Source organism: Mauremys mutica, chromosome 5 (assembly GCF_020497125.1).
Source record: "Mauremys mutica isolate MM-2020 ecotype Southern chromosome 5, ASM2049712v1, whole genome shotgun sequence".
Taxonomy (NCBI): Eukaryota; Metazoa; Chordata; order Testudines; family Geoemydidae; genus Mauremys; species Mauremys mutica.
In genome coordinates this window covers 118256418-118276496 of record NC_059076.1, presented here as the reverse complement: position 1 = coordinate 118276496, position 20079 = coordinate 118256418, and the positions used below count along the sequence as shown (strand labels likewise).

General features: G+C 44.8%; 2 protein-coding genes across 4 annotated transcripts in view; one reads left to right on the top strand and one right to left on the bottom strand.

Moving 5' to 3' along the window:
- EVC (EvC ciliary complex subunit 1) overlaps window positions 1-18293 on the bottom strand; it is a 91108-nt gene extending 72815 nt beyond the window's left edge. For all 3 annotated transcript variants that reach the window (XM_045017524.1, XM_045017521.1, XM_045017522.1), the window contains exons 1-5: window positions 17959-18293; window positions 10925-11053; window positions 5070-5153; window positions 4345-4577; window positions 1668-1752 (exon numbers count right to left, since the gene is read on the bottom strand). In XM_045017524.1, coding sequence (XP_044873459.1) covers window positions 1668-1752; window positions 4345-4577; window positions 5070-5153; window positions 10925-11053; window positions 17959-18147 — 720 coding nt within the window. In that variant the 5' untranslated portion in view covers window positions 18148-18293. The remainder of the gene's footprint in view (window positions 1-1667; window positions 1753-4344; window positions 4578-5069; window positions 5154-10924; window positions 11054-17958) is intronic.
- Window positions 18294-18393: 100 nt separating this feature from the next.
- EVC2 (EvC ciliary complex subunit 2) overlaps window positions 18394-20079 on the top strand; it is a 157833-nt gene continuing 156147 nt past the window's right edge. Inside the window, exon 1 of the mRNA XM_045017520.1 lies at window positions 18394-18828. Within this exon, the coding sequence (XP_044873455.1) occupies window positions 18523-18828 (306 nt within the window). The 5' untranslated portion in view covers window positions 18394-18522. The remainder of the gene's footprint in view (window positions 18829-20079) is intronic.

Genomic DNA, 20079 nt, shown 5'->3' with positions numbered 1-20079 from the left:
ATTTGGAGTACTGTGTCCAGTTTTGGGCCCCAAAGGATGTGGATAAATTGGAGAGAGTCCAGCGGAGGGCAACAAAAATGATTAGGGGGCTGGAGCACATGACTTACGAGGAGAGGCTGAGGGAACTGGGATTGTTTAGTCTGCAGAAGAGAAGAATGAGGGGGGATTTGATAGCTGCTTTCAACTACCTGAAAGGGGGCTTCAAAGGGGATGGATCTAGACTGTTCTCAGTGGTAGAAGATGACAGAACAAGGAGTAATGGTCTCAAGTTGCAGAGGGGGAGGTTTAGGTTGGACATTAGGAAAAACTTTTTCACTAGTCGGGTGGTGAAGCACTGGAATGGGTTACCTAGGGAGGTGGTGGAATCTCCTTCCTTAGAGGTTTTTAAGGTCAGGCTTGACAAAGCCCTGGGTGGGATGATTTAGTTGGGTTTGATCCTGCTTTGAGCAGGGGGTTGGACTAGATGACCTCCTGAGGTCCCTTCCAACCCTGAGATTCTATGATTCTATACAACTTAAATGAGGGTAGTAGTTACACCCTCCTGTTTGAATGAGGTTTAACCCCACCCATAACAGTAACAATGATTCTGTACCTCCCACCATAGCTGTATCCCCAATGCAAGTCTGCATTCTATGTAAAAACCTGACTCTTTTGTTTTAATCACAGAAATCCATTTTGCCCAGTTTGTTCTTTGCTCCTTGCTAAAGGCTTTTCATTTGTATTTCCCCTTCTATTCCCCCCCTCCACTTTTTTAATTGGGGTCAGGTCCTATTTTTCTCTCCATTGAAGAAGAATAGAGCCTTAAGCTTTTTTTTTTCTTCCTTAAAAAAACAAAACAAAACGGTGACTCTGGCTTACAAATCATATGAACATCTGCAATTTGTGTTAGCAAGAAAATCATCTGATTTATTTATTTAGGGCTACATTGTAACTTTCCAATCTGCTCTGAGAAAGGGGTGCTGCATACCTGGGCCAACCCTGGTGCAGACCAGCGAATCAACTCTGACTCTCAGAGGGTTAAATAATCCTCTGTAATACTAGAATACTTCTCATTCTGCCCCAGCTCAGTTGTGATGTCCAATGCATTGTGGGGCACACTCCATCCATCTATCCTACACCCCTATCTGCCCACACCCCAACCAATTAATGCTGATCTCCTCTTGTGACTTGTAATGTGGGTAGTCCGTGCAGCGGAATAAGGGGGTACTTTCACTTCTGTACTATACTGAATCAGGACGATTGTGCCCATCACTGTGGTAATGAATGTGTTATATTGACTTTTCATATTTTACCTAGAGAATATGCAATTCTTGACACTGCAAAATTGAAGATAAATGTATCTACAAAATGTTGGATAGGATAACATATTTTATGCAAAATTAAAAAAAAAAGCCAAAAACTATAAAGGCCAGGAGGGACCATTAGATCATCTTGTCTGGCCTCCTGTATAACACAAGGCATTAAATTTTACCCAGTCACCCCTGTATTGAGCCCATATATATTCATGACATACAGACAAATAAAATACAGTAAAATACAGTAAAAATACAATACTTTCCTCAAGGGAGTCTGATAGGCAGAGTGAATTATGTTGACTAGTTCCTAAGCTTTCTAAAGGAGCTCCCTTCTCTAATTCAAATGGCTAGACATAAAAAAATTGTACCTACCAGCTGTTTTTCCCTTCTTAGTTCAGTATCAAGCAGCAGCAATTCTTTCAAAAGAAGACTATACAGGCACAGTTTAACATCAAAACTAAAACAAAGCAGAGGTTTAACATTCATTAGCAGCAATGTATTTATACTGTGCCAAAGCACCACTGCAAAACCAAAACTGATAGAAAATGGTAACACTCTTGTAATTTTTTTTTTATTTTTTTTTATTTTTTTTTACTTTTTAAGTGCTGAATTCTCAGAAAACCAATTTCCCTGGAACAAGTCAATTCAATTTTCATATTGCATTTTTTTTAATACAAAATATCTTAAAATGCTGCGGAGTGAGAGATAAAAAGAGACAATGCTTTAACACATTAGACACAGCAACCTTCAGATAAACAGCAAGCCTAAACAATATGGATGGATGGCTAGAATAAAGAGAGGGGAAAAGCTGTAATTTAAAACAGTAATAATAATACTTAGTATTTAATGTTTTCCATCTCTAGTTGTGCTGCAGTAACATTAATTGACTCTCCATGTCCCACCCTGTGACAAAGTTTCTTATTCCCTATGTTGCAACTGGGGATACAAAGAAGTAAACATATAGATATTTGCCAAGAGCAGTGGTTCCCAAACTTGTTCCGCTGCTTGTGCAGGGAAAGCCCCAGGTGGGCAGGGCCGGTTTGTTTACCTGCCGCATCCGCAGGTTCGGCCGATCGCGACTCCCAGTGGCCACGGTTCGCTGCTCCAGGCCAATGGGAGCCGCTGGAAGTGGCGCAGGCCGAGGGACATACTGGCCGCCGCTTCCAGCAGCACCCATTGGCCTGGAGCAGCGAACCGTGGCCACTGGGAGTCGCGATCGGCCGAACCTGCGGACGCGGCAGGTAAACAAACCGGCCTGGCCCGCCAGGGGCTTTCCCTGCACAAGCGGTGGAACAAGTTTGGGAACCACTAGCCTAGAGCCACACAGCAACTCAGTAGCAGAGTGAAAATTATAACGCTGAGTCTATCCAGGTTATTACAGCATGGCCATCACCATGGTACCTGAGCAGGGACCTATTTTCCCCACTGCAGGATGAGTAACCCCCATTGATATGGGCAGAGTAAGCCCCCAGGAGTTCCTGCCTCCAATCCCCAGGCTACAGGGCTTGATGCTGCAGGGTACTGAGCACTCTGGCTCCAATTCAGCAATGCATTTAAGCACATGCTTAATGTTAAGTATGTGAGTTGTCCCACTGGGCTGGGAACAGTCTACTGGACACTCTGCAGGACTCAGCTCACAGTTATTAGTCATTACTGCAGAGTAAGGTACTGCTCAGTCTAAGGGCTTGTCTACACTGGCACTTTACATGTGCAGACAGTGCACAAGCGCTGGGAGCTGTGCTCCCAGCACTGTTAGCTACGCCGCTCGTGGAGGTGGTTTTTTTAGAGCAGTGGGAGAGCTCTCTCCCACCGCTCTGCCGTGACTACACAAGCCACATTAAAGCGTTGCCATGGAAGCGCTTTAACACTGCCAGTGTAGACTAGCCCTAAGTAAGGGTTGAATCTGGCCCTAAATATGTGCTTAGTAGTATTAAGGACCCAGTTCTGACACCCTTACTCATGTTTGTTTCTGTGCTCTAACTGATGAGGTAAGGAACTATTCAATAAGCATGACAGAATCAAACCCTAAGTTACTAGTATATCAAAAAATTGCTGTCCAAGGACTAATCCTTAGTAGGTGGAAAAGCTCTTGCATCCTGGTTTTAAAAGACTGGGAGGTGTTGAGAGGAAAGTGGTAGCAGTTCTGACTTTGTACTATGTGCACTGCTCATCCATAGGTTTTTATTTTTATGTATAGATTTGTATCAATGTTTTGAAATCAGTGAAGACAATAAAACGATTGTATCATCAATGCAGTTAGGAGTAAGAGAGACAATAACAAAGAATCGTTTTTAACAGGAAGTGTTTTAGGTTGGCTGTGGAAAGGAGAAAGCGCTTTCACCCGTTTTTGGTGTCTGGGCGGAAATAAATTAAAGGGGGGAGGGATAGCTCAGTGGTTTGAGCATTGACCTGCTAAACCCAGGGTTGAGAGTTCAATCCTTGAGGGGGCCACTTAGGGATCTGGGGCAAAAATTGGTCCTGCTAGTGAAGGCAGGGGGCTGGACTAGATTACCTTTCAAGGTCCCTTCCAGTTCTAGGAGATTGGTATATCTCCAATTATTAATTAATTTAATTAATTAAAGGGATCTTTGAAAATGCTGCTTATTATGAATCTGATCCTGTGAGGGGCTGAACCCTTTTAGCTCCCAATGATTCTAATGGGAGTGGGGCTCAGCATCCTGTACAAAGCATGCTCAGCATCTGGCAGGATTGGACCCTACGTGATCAACAGCCAATATTGTAGTATTATCACAATACAGTGAAAAGGGATTTTCTCATGATAATGCTGTTATACAAGGCAATTTGTTGCCTGTACTCCTTTCCCCGGAATTCTGTCATAAGTAAACCAATTTGCAACACACAATAGTGTGCAATTTCCTTGGTTTCCAATAAGGTTTAGCTTCCTATAATTAAGTTTGGACCGTATGCCTTCAACACATGGATTTAAGAATCCTGATTCTTCATCCATGCCAGATCTATAGCAGTTCATCTGAAAAGAACAAGTGTGTGTTTTCAAATGACCAAATTTTATTGCAAGTTGTTTCTGTACCTCTCACAAGTCAGAACTTCAGGGAAGCAGGTCACCTTCAGGAAGGCTCGGTCCTGAAATCTGTCATCACTAGTTGCAGAATGTATTGTTGTAGATGAACTACAGTCCTCCTTGTCTTCATGACTCAGGGATCCAAGGCTGCTTGAAGTAGAAGTTTCCATTATCTGATTAGGCAGAACAGCCTGCTTTGGATTCTCATGCAAAGATGGATTGGATGATCCATCTGCCAGGGGCTAGGGACAAAGAAAATTGACATGGTTCATACCAAATAATATTAAGACGATGAGCAGCTCATGAAAACTGGATACTTTCACAATTTTTTGCAACACTGTATACCACAAAATGTCTATACAGAACTAGTTATGTTTTGACTGGGAAATATGTTTTTCTGTTAAATTAATTGTCTATTAAATTAATTAAAAATTGCCTGTTTAAGGGCCAGATCCTGCAAGGTGCTGAATGTCTCTTGGGCCAAAGTCAATGGAAAACTTCCAATTGACTACAGTGGGAACTGGATCAGGCCCATGTGAAGTGCTGAAGATTTCAGTGCCAGTTGAGGACAGCTGGCAACACATAGGATAAGGCCTGGATCAATTTGCTATAAACAAAAACCCACTATAAGGTAAGAGGCTTAACAGTAAATTTCTTCCAGTGTTTCCCACTCTACAATTTACACAGTCACAGAATGATTGTCACTACTTTTCACAAAAAGTCTAAACTCTTACCCTAAATTTTTGATTGATTGGATAGACGACTTTTGCTTTTAGTGCAAATGCTGTGATGTTACTGTTCAAAGAAGACTCATTTCCCTGTATGGAAACAACAGAAAAGTACTGTAAGCTTAGGTAAGAACAGCAGCTCTGATTAGATCTTTAGCAGAAGTTCCATGCAGGCCTTTTGGTTGGATAGCTTAGGAATTTTATTGATCACAGATTGTCTTTGGACTTACTCTGACATGAACCATCTTCTCATGGTCCAGGTCAGAGCATGAAGGCCAAAGAAGAAGAGAACCTTCTATGGTTTTGTAATTGTTTTGGAAGTTTATTACCAAGCTCCATCTCCAAAAAGAACTTTGCTCCAGCAAGTGATGATAGACCATAGTTGGTTTTCACAGCTCATTTTCCTTCTCTTTCCTCCCCACAATGAAAGAGAACTCTAGTTTTTCAATGAGATTTTGAAATTACTTTAATAATATACATGGCTAATGGAGACGCCTGAGGATAGGCTGCCATGGTCTGACTAGGAATTTTGATTTTAAATTTAAATACAGAAACAATAGATTAAATAAAACTAAATTAAGTAAATTTTCAAGAATGACTTAAAATATAAATACTGGAGAGCCCTTAACTATACCCCTTAGAAAAGACAGAGGTTCTTTCAAAAGGACTTTTTAGAGATAATATATTCTGTTCAGCCTGTCGGCTGCAAATTAGAGCCAGTCAGACTTCCTGTTCATGCTTTTTAGTTCATTCTTCTTCATGCATGGCTGCAGTGTGATGATCAGCTTTGGGTTACACAAAGTACACTGAGAATGTGGGCTACATACAATAACTGAGACTGTTTAAAACAAAATTTTAGGAGGTTTTTTAACTCCTGTATTCCTTGTATTACTAATGGAACAATCTGGTTTGCTGAAACGTATGCAGTTGCTAGTTCAAGGATTTCTGTAAGAAATGGCAAGGCACTAAGGGAGCCCAAAAATAAACACTGAAATGAGCAGAGAAAATCAAAATGGGTCATGCATTGGTGGCTGCACATAACGTCTGTTTCACTTCCAAACATTTTTTATTTTTTGTTTCAATGACAAGTGCAAGACATACAGGGCCAGATAGCTAGATAGTCATACCCCTGCTCACACTGAGTAGTCCCACTTATTTATATGCATGGTGTAGGATACTATTGCAATGGATAAGTACTAACCTAACCAAGCGCATTTTTCATCTATGCTAGTTAATGAATTGGTGGCTTAGCCTTTGCACAACTTTTGTCAGACGTAATTGGAACAAATTGGCTTTTTTTAAAAAAAATGGTTTGGCAGCGAGGAGGGGAAACACCCTTCATATAACAAGGTTATACACTAAGGGCTTGTCTACACTGGCAAATTTACAGCGCTGCAACTTCCTCGCTCAGGGATGTGAAAAAAACATCCTCCTGAGCACTGCAAGTTTAAGCACTGTAATGTGCCAGTGTAGATAGTGCACCAGCGCTGGGAGCCGCGATTCCAGCACTGGGAGCCGCGCCTTTCATGGCCGTGATTTTTTTTAGAGTGCTGGGAGCACTCTCTCCCAGCACCATGACTACACAAAGCATTGTCAGTGTAGACTAGCCCTCAATGTGTTATGGAAGTGCTCTCATATTTGCAGCATGCGAATACTATAGAAAATTACTGTAGTTAAGGGCCTGATTCTGCCCTTCAATGGGACTACTACTACGCATGAAGCTATGTACATGCCAAAGTATTTGCACGAGACTGGGGCACATGACTTACGAGGAGAGGCTGAGGGAACTGGGGTTATTTAGTCTGCAGAAGAGAAGAGTAAGGGAGGATTTGACAGCAGCTTTCAACTACCTGCACGGGGGTTCCAAAGAGGATGAAGCTAGGCTGTTCTCAGTGGTGGCAGATGACAGAACAAGAAGCAACGATCTCAAGTTGCAGTGTGGGAGGTCTAGGTTGGATATTAGGAAAAACTTTTTCACTAGGAGGGTGGTGAAGCACTGGAATGGGTTACCTAGGGAGGTGGTGGAATCTCCTTCCTTAGAGGTTTTTAAGGCTTGGCTTGATAAAGCCCTGGCTGGGATGGTTTAGTTGGTATTGGTCCTGCTTTGAGCAGGGAATTGGGCCAGATGACCTCCTGAGGTCTCTTCCAACCCTAACAGTCTATGACTTTCCCCCAAAGGAAAAGCTAATCATGATATGAATATAAAATATTTTCTGTTCACGACTAGTCCAAGAATACTTGGCCATTCGGCCATAAATTTCTCATCTATCTTGGACACATCTGAAATGAGAATTCATTTCCCATCAGAACTTTACAGTACATTTGAAGTGTTTATAACAAGCACTGTCTACAGTTAAAATGCTTTTACTGCCTTCCATTTGCAAGCTAAGGACTGGGCCGGCTAGACAGAACTGACATGCTCTGGGTGAGCATAACTTATTTTTTATAGGCAGAATGAGGAGCACAGTTTAACTACACATTTTTAAAACAGATGCATTTCTGACTCCCTTTACTGTGTGGATAGCAGCCAACTCAGTTTTAAATTAAAGGCAGTGAACCGAGATAATCAAAGTAAGATTGATTCCTTTACACATTTTGTGGGTTTTGCAATAGTGGACCAACTCCTGACTACTGTATCATGGAGTAAGGGGTACATAAGCGGCCCCTGATACCACTAGGGGGGTGCTCCAGACCAGTCTGACAATCCTAAAGACAGTCATATCAGCATGTTAGTTGCAACTGTGTTCTATGGAGCTGCAGAAGGGGGTGTAAAATTAGCTTCTCTTCCATTTACCAGTCACCTGCAGACCCTGGCCTCTGTATCTCCCATGATCATGGAGCTGCAGTAACCCCTCGAGAGCATCCTGTGAGTGGGGAAAACGTGGTTCCTAGCAGAAGGGGAGGCTCAATCAGAGCTCTTCAAAAAAATCCCAATCCTTCTGAATTTTTGGTTGTGAGTTGTTGAATTTCTGCTCTCCCTGTTCTCAACTGTCTCTGGAGGGGGTTCTTTGCTCCCTGATAGTCCTCTAGTCCCAGCTGCCAGCTCTGGTCTTTCAACAGGATTGTTCATTTGACCCCTCACTGTGTCTTCAGCTGCCACTGGACAGATTGCTGCCCATGTATGGTAGTCTGAGGTGGGTAGCGGGAGGCTAGAAGCCATAGCTAAATTTGTGGAGGTGTCTGGGTGGAGATGTGCGGGGGAGCTAAGGCTAGTTGGATTTGCTGAATGGGTTGGGGTAAAATGAGGCAAGCTGCGCATGTGTGTAGTTTGCCTTAACTACCCCCATATTCCACACAGATACCCCCACAAGCTTAGCTGTCTAAGCTTCCAAACACTCCCCAGATACCCTTCAGAGGCCAAATTTTGTTCAGCTCAATGTCTTATCCCCACCACTGCTTGGGAGGGAGTGTATTGACCAATATGACCATTGACTGCATCTTAAAAATTTACAAATGTGTAAAGCTAATGAACTGATTTGCATAAAATGTCACAAATAGAGCAACACAAAACTTGGCACCTATGCATACCCACCTAATATTTTACTTTGGGACAGAGATTCAGGTTTCTGGGGGATTTCTCAGACACCTAAGACCATGTCCAAAATCACTGGCCCTTTGACACAGCCTGAAATAGTGCTCCTCAGGCACAGGGCCTGGGCAAATCTTTCCTAGGGAGTATCAGGGTTAGGTTTTGGTCCACAGATATTACAGAAGTCTGACCAGATTGCAAAGGCTATTGCATTTCAGAAGCTAGAAGAGACACTTTTCCAGAAACTTGATGTAACAGAAGAAAAACTTAGTTATGTTTTTCACATGTTGAATTATAAGGCATTATACTCTTCCATGTAATGTAAATATAAGCTGGATGTATCCCAGAAACAACTCTTTCATAAGAGCCAAAGAGAGAATCTCATCAGTATAGTTTTCTTTTAAAGGGTTATGAAGTAAACACGCAGTAGCATGATAAAAGTTGACCTAACCTTTAATATTCAAAGCGCATCACTTAAAAAATGAATGAGCAAATCTGCACCTGCATGCACAGAAACAGGTCAGCTAAGATACATGAGCCAATAGGATTCCAGTAGAGCAGGACTGAACCCTAAGAATCCAAGTCCCAGTATCTAAACAAACTGAGTGGAACCTTAACATAGTGGTTTTGTGATCCATTTTAGCCATAGGCTGGATATTTTTGCCCCAGGCCTGCAGTTCTTACTCAAGAAAGGGTCATAGTGAGTTCAATGGAGTCTTGCCTGAGTAAGGACAAGAACAGTGGTTCTCAACCTTTCCAGACTACTGTACCACATTTAGGAGGCTGATTTGTCTTGCGTACCCCAAGTTTCACCTCACTTAAAAACTACTTTGTAGCGGGGTGGTTACCCCGCTCCTGCCCTGAAGGGCTTGAAACAGCCCTGGGAGAGAGCTGTGGTAGGGAAAGTGGCTCATAGGCTGATTGGGGAGGCAGTCTTAGCTGTGGCCATGCCCCATTTAGGCCTCAGCTGGCCCTATATAAGAGGCTGGGAGCCAAGAGCTCAGCAGTCTTTCTCTAGCTGTAGAGGGAGATGGACCTGGCTGCAGGAATTTGAGCAGAGTACCTGAGTGGAGCAGGGCTGGGGAAAGGCCGGGGAGCTCCAGCCTGGAAAGCCCCAGCTGTGGCCTAGCAGAAGGCCAATGGATACTGGGGGTTGCAGGGGGCAGCCCGGGGTAGGCAAAGGCAGCAGGTCCAAACCCAACCTTGTGGGTGATGAGTAGGCTGATACTGCAGACTGCCCCAGGGTGATGACTGGCAGTGGCCTTATACTGAGGCAAGGTGGGGATAGTGGGTGGGGGTTCCTTGGGGAGGGGAGACCCTGAGACAGAGGGGTGTACTGCCAGGGAGCAGCATCCCAGATAAAGGGGCACTGGGTCCTAGGAGGGACATGGGGGCCAGTGGCAACGGGACACTGGCCTGCTGAGGGTGCTCTGGAGGCTGGAAGAGCTAATTCCCTGGATGACCAGCAGGAGGTGCTGCAGGGGTGAGTCTGTGTGCCTACATATTCCTTATAAAATCAGACACAAATACAAATGTCACAGCACACAGTTACTGAAAAATTGCTTCCTTTCTCGCTATAACCATATAATTATAACAAATTGATTGGCATATAAATACTGTACTTGCATTTCAGTGTAATGTATATAGAGCAGTATAAACAAGTCATAATCTACATGAAATTTTAGTTTGTACTGACTTTGTTAGTGCTTTTTATGTAGCCTGTTGTAAAACTAGGCAAATATCTAGATGAGTTGATGTACCCCCTGGAAGACCTCTGCGTACCCCTGATTAAAGCCTTGATGCTCTAGTGCAGTGGTTCTCAATCTTTTAAAGTAAACTTCCCTAGTTTAGTGGATTTGTGTAATTAGATTACAGGCTCCTCTTCAGCTGTAAATTCTAATACACTAAAGTCAGGGAAATACCCAAATTTGCAAGGTGCTGGCAAGGTAGTTGTGGGAAAAAGTGGGAGTACTGGCTACTGCCCTCAAATTTGTAATATGATGGTAGAGTGGGAAATAATTACAATGGATTTGAATGGGAATTTTGCCTGAGTAAAAACTGTGAAATTGTGTCAGGTAAATGTAAGTGAAATCATATTTCTAGGTATCAACAGATCCTAGATTCAGGGCCTTTATTTCTTTCTTCACTGAGTCTCTGATTTACTGCATTCAGTTTCCAATTTCTTTATTACAGCATTTGTATGGGAATCATCATAACTCTTGAAGGGCCAGATCCCAAGCCTGCTGAAATCAACAGCATTTGGATCAGCTGCTAAGTAAGCAGGCTAGAATATCAGACAAAATAGACATCTACGAAAGGAATAAACTCTTACTTCCAGCACCATTTCCTCCTCTGACAGCTGAGTTTCAGTTTTCTCCTTTCTGGGTAAGGGTACATTTTCATCAAGATGTCCGTGTACATCCAAGTGAAAGCTTTCCAGAAGCCTTTGAGAATCATCTTTCTGAAATCCCAAAGCAGGACCAAAAAAAAAAAATGCAACTCAAACCACTTGGATTCATCTGACATCTTAGATAACCCTGTTTTATTTATAGTAATATCCTGTTCAATTTACAAAGTAGGTACAAATGATTATTTTAGACTAATGATTTCAGTTTTCTGATAATGAATAATAAATGTATAGATTGAGGAAACATTTTTAGTATCTTTAGTTTCTTTCTGCATTTGCTTTACTCTTCTCCCCCAGAGCGGGAGACTTGGCCCAGGGAAAGGTGAAAGACTGGCTGTTGCACATTCAGTCCCAAGAAGCCTCCTTCCCACCCCCACCCCACAGCAGCAAATGTTTGCAGTATTGAGGATTGGCAATTGAACTACTCATATGATGAAGTTACACAGATGCACACAGTGTTTTAGACCCAAGTAATGGACTAGAAAAAATCTGTGAGACTATACCATGCATCAGGTATAGGACGCATGAGAAAAGCTACAGATTTGAAACCATCAGTGCTTAGGAAACTCCAACCAGTACAGAATGCTGTAGTGTGTCATCTCAGTAGTACAGGCTACTGCATACACATCAAACCTGTCCACCACTCTCCAGACTAGCTTCTCATAGACCAGCGGTTCTCAAACTTTTGCACTGGTGACCCCTTTCACACAGCAAGCCTCTGCGTACGACCCCCCGCTTTATAAATTAAAAACACTTCTTTGTATATTTAACACCATTATAAATGCTGGAGGCAAAGCAGGGAGTGGGGTGGAGGCTGACAGCTCACGACCCCCCCCATGTAATAACCTTGATGGGTCCTGACCCCCATTTTGAGAACCCCTGTCATAGACTACTGAGTCAAGTTCTAGGTCTTTGTCTATATCTTGAAGGCACTCCATGACCTGGGTCTAAGAAATGTGAAAGATCACCTAAAGCTCTTGGATGAGGACCATTGTTCCACGCTGTTCCTCAGTGAAATGTTCTCAAATAAGGGTGAATCTCATTGATGCAGGTGACAGAACTTTCTGAAGGGGGGGACGGGGGGAGACCTGAGACTATGGAAAGAGCTCCCCTAGGTACTAAGGACCATCACCAGCTTCCACTCCAAGTGCAAGGTGCATTTCTTTGACCTGCCTTCTCTTACAATCATATAGCAACATGTATATTAAACAAAACCCCCACCAAAACTCTCCACTGCACACACTTTCTCCCTGCAGAGAAGATAAGAGAACAAACCACACTTGACATATGGCTTAATGAACTACTGGAAGGCACTCAGATACTACGGTGGTGAGCATGGTATCAGAACCTATACAGAATATGTTAATATGGTTACTCAGTTTAGGCAAACATGATGGCTCAAAGGCTCCTATCTCATGTCTCCATTTTACTAGCTGTTTGTTGAGCTGTTAAAAAGATATTGTCTACGCCACTTTCCACCTCTCAGTCCAGTCTTGTTATAGGAACTTAAACTCTCCTTTAGTAGTTGAATGGTTGCACAATACAGAATGTAATTAGTTCTTTTAGTACCTTTCCATATTATTCATTCCCCCCAGCCCCTACTTATCACAATTTTTTTTTATTGTTTTCCACTGACTTCCCTCCCATCATCTCTGACACTGAGGTGTCCAGAACTGTACATCATATTCTATGTGAGATAGATTAAAGCTTTTTTTTTTTTAAACTTTCTAGTATGGTGACAAGATGTTCATGCACGTGTAGCACAAAAGCGGCATTTGCTTTTCTTGTCTCATATTTTCTTGCAAGTTCACATCCAGTTTGCTGCCCACTTTCAGCCATAGTATTTCTCACCAATACTATTTCACAAGCATTTCTTTCACACTGAACACCTATAACTCGGATTACTTATCCCCAGTAACTAAACTTGTATTTTTCCAAGCTGAATCTATTTCCTTATCACTTTTATCACCCCATTAGCTCCCTCCTTTCCATTGCTTTTCATCCTCCCAATGTATTACCGGTACAAATGTAGTTAAAGTGCCATTTACCTCCTCTTATAGATCATTAATAAAGATGTTGAATAAAATAAGGTCTAACAACAATCCCGGTAGTACATCATCAAGCTAATCTACCAGAATCTCACGACTGGACAAGCTCTATCTCAATAAAAAATTTGGTGGTACAGGGTAAAACTGACTGGAGGGTATTACAGAAGAACAGAACACTTCTGGAAGGCACTGGCACTAATGACTTCTTTTTAAATACTCATACCTTATGACCATAGTATCAAAGTGACCAGACAGGTGAAGACCGCAAAAGGATAGCATCTGCACTTAGCTATACTGAGCCAATCATGACAGCAATATAAAAATACCATCTATTTTGGAAAGAAAAATGAGCTATTGAATCAGAGAAGCTTCCACCTCCATAGGATGCATTGATCTAGTACCTGAAGTGCATTCATTACCAGGCAAAAGCATGGCTTCAAGCAGAGTTTCAAATCTTCCTCTTGAAAGCAGATGGCTACACAAGTATTCTTCTCTCTCACCAGGCCTAATTATGATCAGTCTTGTTCCATGTGTGTGTAGCGGGTTAGCTATAGTTGTAAAAAGAGGTGTGGCTAAAGAAAAACAAACTACCCACTGAATGCAGCGAACACTCTGCATGGCACTGGATCCTCCAGCTGTGTCCGTGCCAACCACTGTTACATTAAATTAACTCAATATTATATAGGTCTAAGTCTGATGCAGAGCAAGAACAAACCAAAAGAAATCAATAATGCTGTTCCCAGAAAATAACCTGGTGTAGTATAAATAATTCTATGGATGTATGCAATGTAAATAATGCTGGAGTCTCAAGAAACATTATGATAAAAAGCGAGGAACAACCAGGGTTAGTTGGACTAAAATCTGACAATTGCATGTTAAACAACAGAGACAGCATGTGCTTTGGAAAATACTAAATAGCAGTTTCACCCCAAGCAAGTTGTAAAATGTATACAATATGCCTCATTATTTTTCTACCTCATATTTCTAAAACACTATGGGATCTAGGTACATAGTCTCAGTTTAAAAGGGACAGTTCTCTCCATTCTTCCATTCATTTTGCGGCTTTGTAAATGGGATTGTTCTTATTTGTTTCTGGGAGAAGACATTGATGGCTATTTTGTGGTCAATGTTATTTCAGGAAGACTTCTGCAAACCAGGTAAGTCTTCCGTTGTGCCCTAAAGTGACAAGATGGAGACCATGTCTCTACAAGAAAAGTTGCAGCGGATTAGCTAAATTGATTTTAAATTAATCTAATTAAACAGGTCTCTCTAGTGTGTATGGCATCTGCAGAGCAACAATTAAACTGGTGCAAAGCCCCTAACATAGATCTACTTAAATGAATTTAATCCTTGCTTGTGTCCGTACATTACCAAATGAAGCGAAATTGATTTAAGCCAGGGTTAAATCAGTTTAATTGCAGGCATCTATATTAGAAGTTGGATAGTTGAGAGTCTGCAGCTGAGAATGTTAGGCTACCAAGAGTTTCACTTGAGACTCTGTCAGCCTTATCACTCCTGTTGATCACAGCTGCTGAGGTGGGTGACTGAGAAAGAGACACTTGGATACAGACTAGCTCCAGTCGATTGAGGGCTTCATCTGCTGGAAAGAGGCTCTTGATGAAGATCCACTATTGGATAGGGAGCCAGCAGAAAATGTAGAAAACTGGGGTGATGTCCTCGTGTCTGTCTAAATATTCCAGTAAGCAGGCTGCTGTCAGGCCATCTGAAACATTCATATGGCCTTCAGCTTGAGTCATCCCCCTCTCCCCCCAATTCTGTCTAGATCAGTGGTTCTCAAAGCCGGTCCACCGCTTGTTCAGGGAAAGCCCCTGGTGGGCCGAAGCCGGTTTGTTTACCTGCCGATTCCGCAGGTTTGGCCGATTGTGGCTCCTATTGGCCGCAGTTTGCCGCTCCAGGCCAATGGGGGCTGCGGGAAGCGGCATGGGCCGAGGGATGCCCTTCCTGCAGCCCCCACTGGCCTGGAGCGGCGAACCGTGGCCAATGGGAGCTGTGATCGGTTGAACCTGTGGACACAGCAGGTAAACAAACCAGCCCGGCCCGCCAGGGGTTTTCCCTGAACAAGCTTTGAGGACCACTGGTCTAGATACTTTTACAGCCCTCATCTCTGTAGTATCTGAGCATCCTAAAGTACATTGTAATAGAGAACACCCCGATGCAGTCTAGTGGAAAGGTGGTGCATATGTGGATCAGGATGAGTAGTCCGCAGTAGTTAAGAAAGGGCACATTTTCCAATTGAGTTGAAATTAGAAAATGGCACTTCTGGGACACAGTTGCTTTTTGATATCTAGGAGCAAGCAAAAAGTCTCAAAGGAACCTCAGTAAATAAGTCTTCAATGGGTGATCGAGTCAGACCTGCACGTCCTTTTAGCTACAACCCAATTCCTACCTCTGTTTTACAGACCGAGCTTGAGATAGCAGGTTTTCACCCAGGTGCTTACCTTATCTCATAAGTAATATTGCTGACACATATATGTGGTGGCCCAAAAGGCATCATGTTGTTCAAAGGAGATGAAGACTCCAATCTGATAGCACGGTAATGTTCTAATTCAGGAACTCAGTGCCAAAACCCAACTTGACCTAGCTGAACTCAGTTGCTCACAGTGGTGTTTGTAGTATTGTTGCCCCATGATATGTGGGGATTGGCATTGTTGTGGTGGACCAGAAGAAGCTGCATATGTATTAAATACAGATGGTAAAACTGAGGAGCGGGCTCTGTCCCTGGGCTCACCACTCCTCCATCATCGCTGGCCTCCGCTGCCTCCTCTCCGGCCCTGGGCTTTGGATGCGCAGCAGCAGGTTCCATCCCCAGCCACGTGGCCCAGGCTCCAGCCATGAGACCCCAGATCCAGCTGTGGGGCTTCAGGCTCTGGCCCCAGGCTCATACCCCCCAATCACTCCTGGCCCCGGCTACGTCCTCTGGCTCTGAGCTTCGGCTGTGCAGTGGCAGGATCTGGCCATGGGGCTTTGGGCTCTGACCCCAGGCTCATCACCTTCTGCCTGTCGCCCCTGGCCCCCACTGACTCCTCCATCCCGGGCTCCGGCTGCGGGAACCAGGATTCGACCATGGAGCTTTGGGCGCTGGCCCAGGGCTTGCCCCCACCCCCATCATCCCTGGCCACCGCTGTGCCCTCTGGCCCTGGGCTTCAGATGTGTGGCAACAGGCTCTGGTCTCCAGCCGCAGGGCTTCAGGCTCCAGCCTGGCCCCTGGGCTCGCTCCAACCCCCCTCCCATCGTTGCTGGCCCCCGCTGCCTCCTTCGGCTCCCCATCATCATCCTTGCCCCCCCACACTGCCTTGTCCCCACCCATCTCCCAATCCAGGGCTTAATTTGTCCTCCAGCTTGCTGAGACTGAGAAAATCTGCTGTAAAAAGTGATATTTGTATGTTTGCTAATATCACTTTTCATTGCCTCCCAGGTAGCTAGCAAGCCTGCTTCTGTGAAAAATTATATTAACAAACATACAAATATCACTTTTCACAATAGCAGATTTACTAGCCATCAAGTTTTTAAATAAACAAATAAAAACAAAAAACAAAGAAACAACAACAAAGAACATGCAAAGCACCTTATTTTTGTTTCTATTCTGTTTAGGTCCAGTAAAGAACACAGATAACTGTACATTATATTTATTATTGAGTTTCAAAAATAAACCCAAATCCCTGTATAAGTAAATTACAATTATTTGGACATGTATATATGCATATTTATTTCTTTTTCCTAATGTTAATTAAGTATTTTAGGAAAAATTGTCAGAGTGGCCATCAGCAAGAGATCGTGGCCACACTCTGAGGCAGTGGTAGGCAACCTGTGGCTGGCAGACCATTTCTTTACATTTGCACAGCTGCCCGCAGCTCCCAGTGGCTGCCATTCGCTGTTCCCGGCCAATGGGAGCTGTGGGAAGCGACATAGTGGCCACTGGGAGCTGAGTGGCCGTGCAAATGTAAACAAATGGTCTGTTGGCCCGTGAGCTGCAGGTAGTCCACCACTGCTCTGAGGCCACCAAAATTTTTGTTGTGAGAACCCTTTGCCTAGATCAAACCAGAGTTTTTGCCACTTTCTTGTACCAGGATGTGTCAGTGTTTAAAGCGTGAAGAAGAGTACACTTCTTAATTTTGGCAGCGTAATTTCTGGGGTGGTGGACAAAACTCAGCTGAATCCAAGTTTTATGGCATTGTTGCTCTGGGGCATGTCGGAGTTAGTCTGGAGTTTTAAGGTGCAGCAGGCAGGCTGTGTGTGCTTTCTATATAGCTAGTGGAATCTGGACAATTGGGGCCAACAACGGGTTGGATCCAGGAGGAACCAAGTTTTGGGGTGTTGCTGCATTACAAAATGCATTGATTAGAAATGTTCTTGAGCAGTAGGAGCACCTCCATTTGTTCTCTATTTAAGTAAAGGAAGTTGAGTAATGAGGGCCAAAAACTTGCTGCATCCAGCAGGGTCTGTGTCAGACCTGGGATTTTGAAGCATTATTATGGTTGGGTGCAGATTTTCTTGCACTGCCAGCTAGATCCAATAGAATCCAGGTGTCAGCTGGAAGGGGGGGGGGGGGGGGTTTGGCAATGCTGCTGCACTAGAACGTGTAATGCTCCAGATATTGATACAATCGGAGCATTTACATGTATTCTCTGTATACCCATTACAGTTTCGCGAGTTAGAGGCCCAAAGCAGGCTTGATTCAGGAGATGACAGACCCGGTGTCCTGTGTTGCTGTTGTGCATCAGACACTGGTTTGGGGGTTTTTTTTAGAGCAGGAAGAGTTTGTTCTACTCCAGTTTGGGATGCGGAGGCTAAGGCTGGCAGGATCAGGTAGGAGTCGGACCCAGAGTATTTACCCAAACCCACTCAATGTGTACGAAGCCAACTGCAAAGATCCCATCCAGCAACGCGTACCTTGTTTTGCAGAAGAGGCCCGATCACATAGAAACACAGCAGGAGCGCGGCGCCGACGCCCAAGGCGACCCCCAGCAGCACAGCGGGAGCCAGCAAGCCGGGAGCCAGCTGCAAGGCTTCCACCCAGAACTGCAGCCCGATCTCCCCGCGGCAGGGCCCCGGCGGCGCCTCGCCAGCAGCAGAGGCCATGAACGAGCCCGCAGTGAGACCTCGAGGCGGGGGCACCAGCTCCGCTTGGGACGGGGGAGGGGCTAGGACCCAGAGCAGCGCCCGTGTGGCGAGCCCAGGGCATCCCGGCTCCCTGCGGGCCGAGTTCGCGGCTGGGGACCGGGAGCCCGGGGGGAGCAGCCCCCCACCCCTCCCGGGCCGGGAGGAGAGCGAGCGCGGCTGGAGTCGATCGCGGCAGATCTGTGGCTCGGCGCCTCGGCAGCTCGGCCTGGTTTGGAGCCGGACCCCAGGCTGGAAAGAAACTTTCTCCAGGCCAGTAACTTGGCAGCGGCGGCCGCGCCTCGCCGCGCTCCACTGGGGGGCTCCTGCGCCGGCTGCTCCCCCCGCGCCTGTCTCATGCGAGCAGCGGCTCCAGGGGGGCTCCGCGCCCCGCCGGGGGCTCTGCTGGCCGCCGGCTACTTCGTGCGAGTGCTGCTGCTGCTCGCGGCCCGGGCCTCCCCGGCGGCGGACCCCCCTGGCCTCGGCCAGCATCCGCCCCCTTGCAAAGACATCGCCGGGAGCCGCCCGGTGCACGGAGCCCCCCCTCCCCTCGGGGCCGGGGCCGGGGTCTCGGTGGCCCTTGCCGCTGGCTCGCGGTTTCCTGCCCCCGAGGAGTCACCCCGCCTCCCGAGCGGCGGGCGGTGCAGCCAGACGGCAGCCCAGGTAAGGGGACGCTTGGCCAAGGCGTGGAAAGCCCTTGGGAGGGGCAAAGGGCTGCCGGTGATCTGCCCTCCCAGAGCAGAACCTCATCCCTCTACCTGGAGGCCGGGCAGAGGCGATGAGCCCCATTTTATGAGATGAGGAAGCTGAATTGTAGAGACATGAAAGGTCCAAATGTTCAAAAGCATCTGCTAACTTTGGGTGCCCGAGGTACTTCAGATCTGATTTTCATTTCAGAGATACTGAGCACTCGGCATTTCTAAAAAGTTGGCCCTTGGTATTGAGGCACCATTTCAGATTTGAGGGCGGGGTAATGCTTAATTCCTCATGGAAGAGATGCGGAGGCTCAACCAATTTGGTACTGGGACTCAAGCAATTTTTAAATTTTCATAATTGATGCAGCAAGCCCAGAAGTGCCGGGGCTATGAACTGCCAAGCCTAGAGGTGCCGGGCTCAGGTCTGGCAATCCATGGCACAAATTAAGCAGTGGTGGTGCGGGGGCAACTTTAACCATGATTCCAGAGACTACTTAGGCACGTGAAAACTCTAAGGGTCTTTTTGGTTGGTTTGGTTTTGTTTTGTTTTTTACAGGTAATAACTTAGAAATTAGCTGACATGAGCACAGTATCAAATTTCTGTACAAAGAAGAAAAAATATATACAGATAGGAATTAAAGCCATATGTTAAATTTATATGTAAATTTAGAACAATCAGGAGATAATATAGCAAGATAATCCCAAGCCTTGAGGTATCAGTTTTGGAGCCTTAACACAGATATCAGAAACATAGTTTGTACACTCTCTTTAGTAGACAGAAATAAAAATAAATAAAATCTACTTAAAATCTGCTTACATCTGCAATTGTTGTTGTTTTCTAAATGTCTTGTGTTCCAAATTGTGACGAGGAGAATGAGACAGGTAATTTGTTCCAGGATTATTTAAAGGTAAATTATTGAAAACAGAACCACACTCCAGATATGAGCTAAAACAATGGATAATGCCATGGTTTCATCTTGGCAAAATCCAAGTGTTTTGAAGCTTCACATTGACAGGCTAAAATTACCAAATCTCTTACATGCCTATCTCCCATCGTGGATCTTAAGTAGTCCTTAACTCTCTTGAGCACAGAGAAGTACCTCTCTTTTGATGCTGTAGAAACTGGAAGGCTCAACACAATCTACAATACTCAGCAAAGACTGGCAACCCCTTGGTAAGACATTGAGAACATTCCAGAATTCAGAAATTGAAGTCAGTT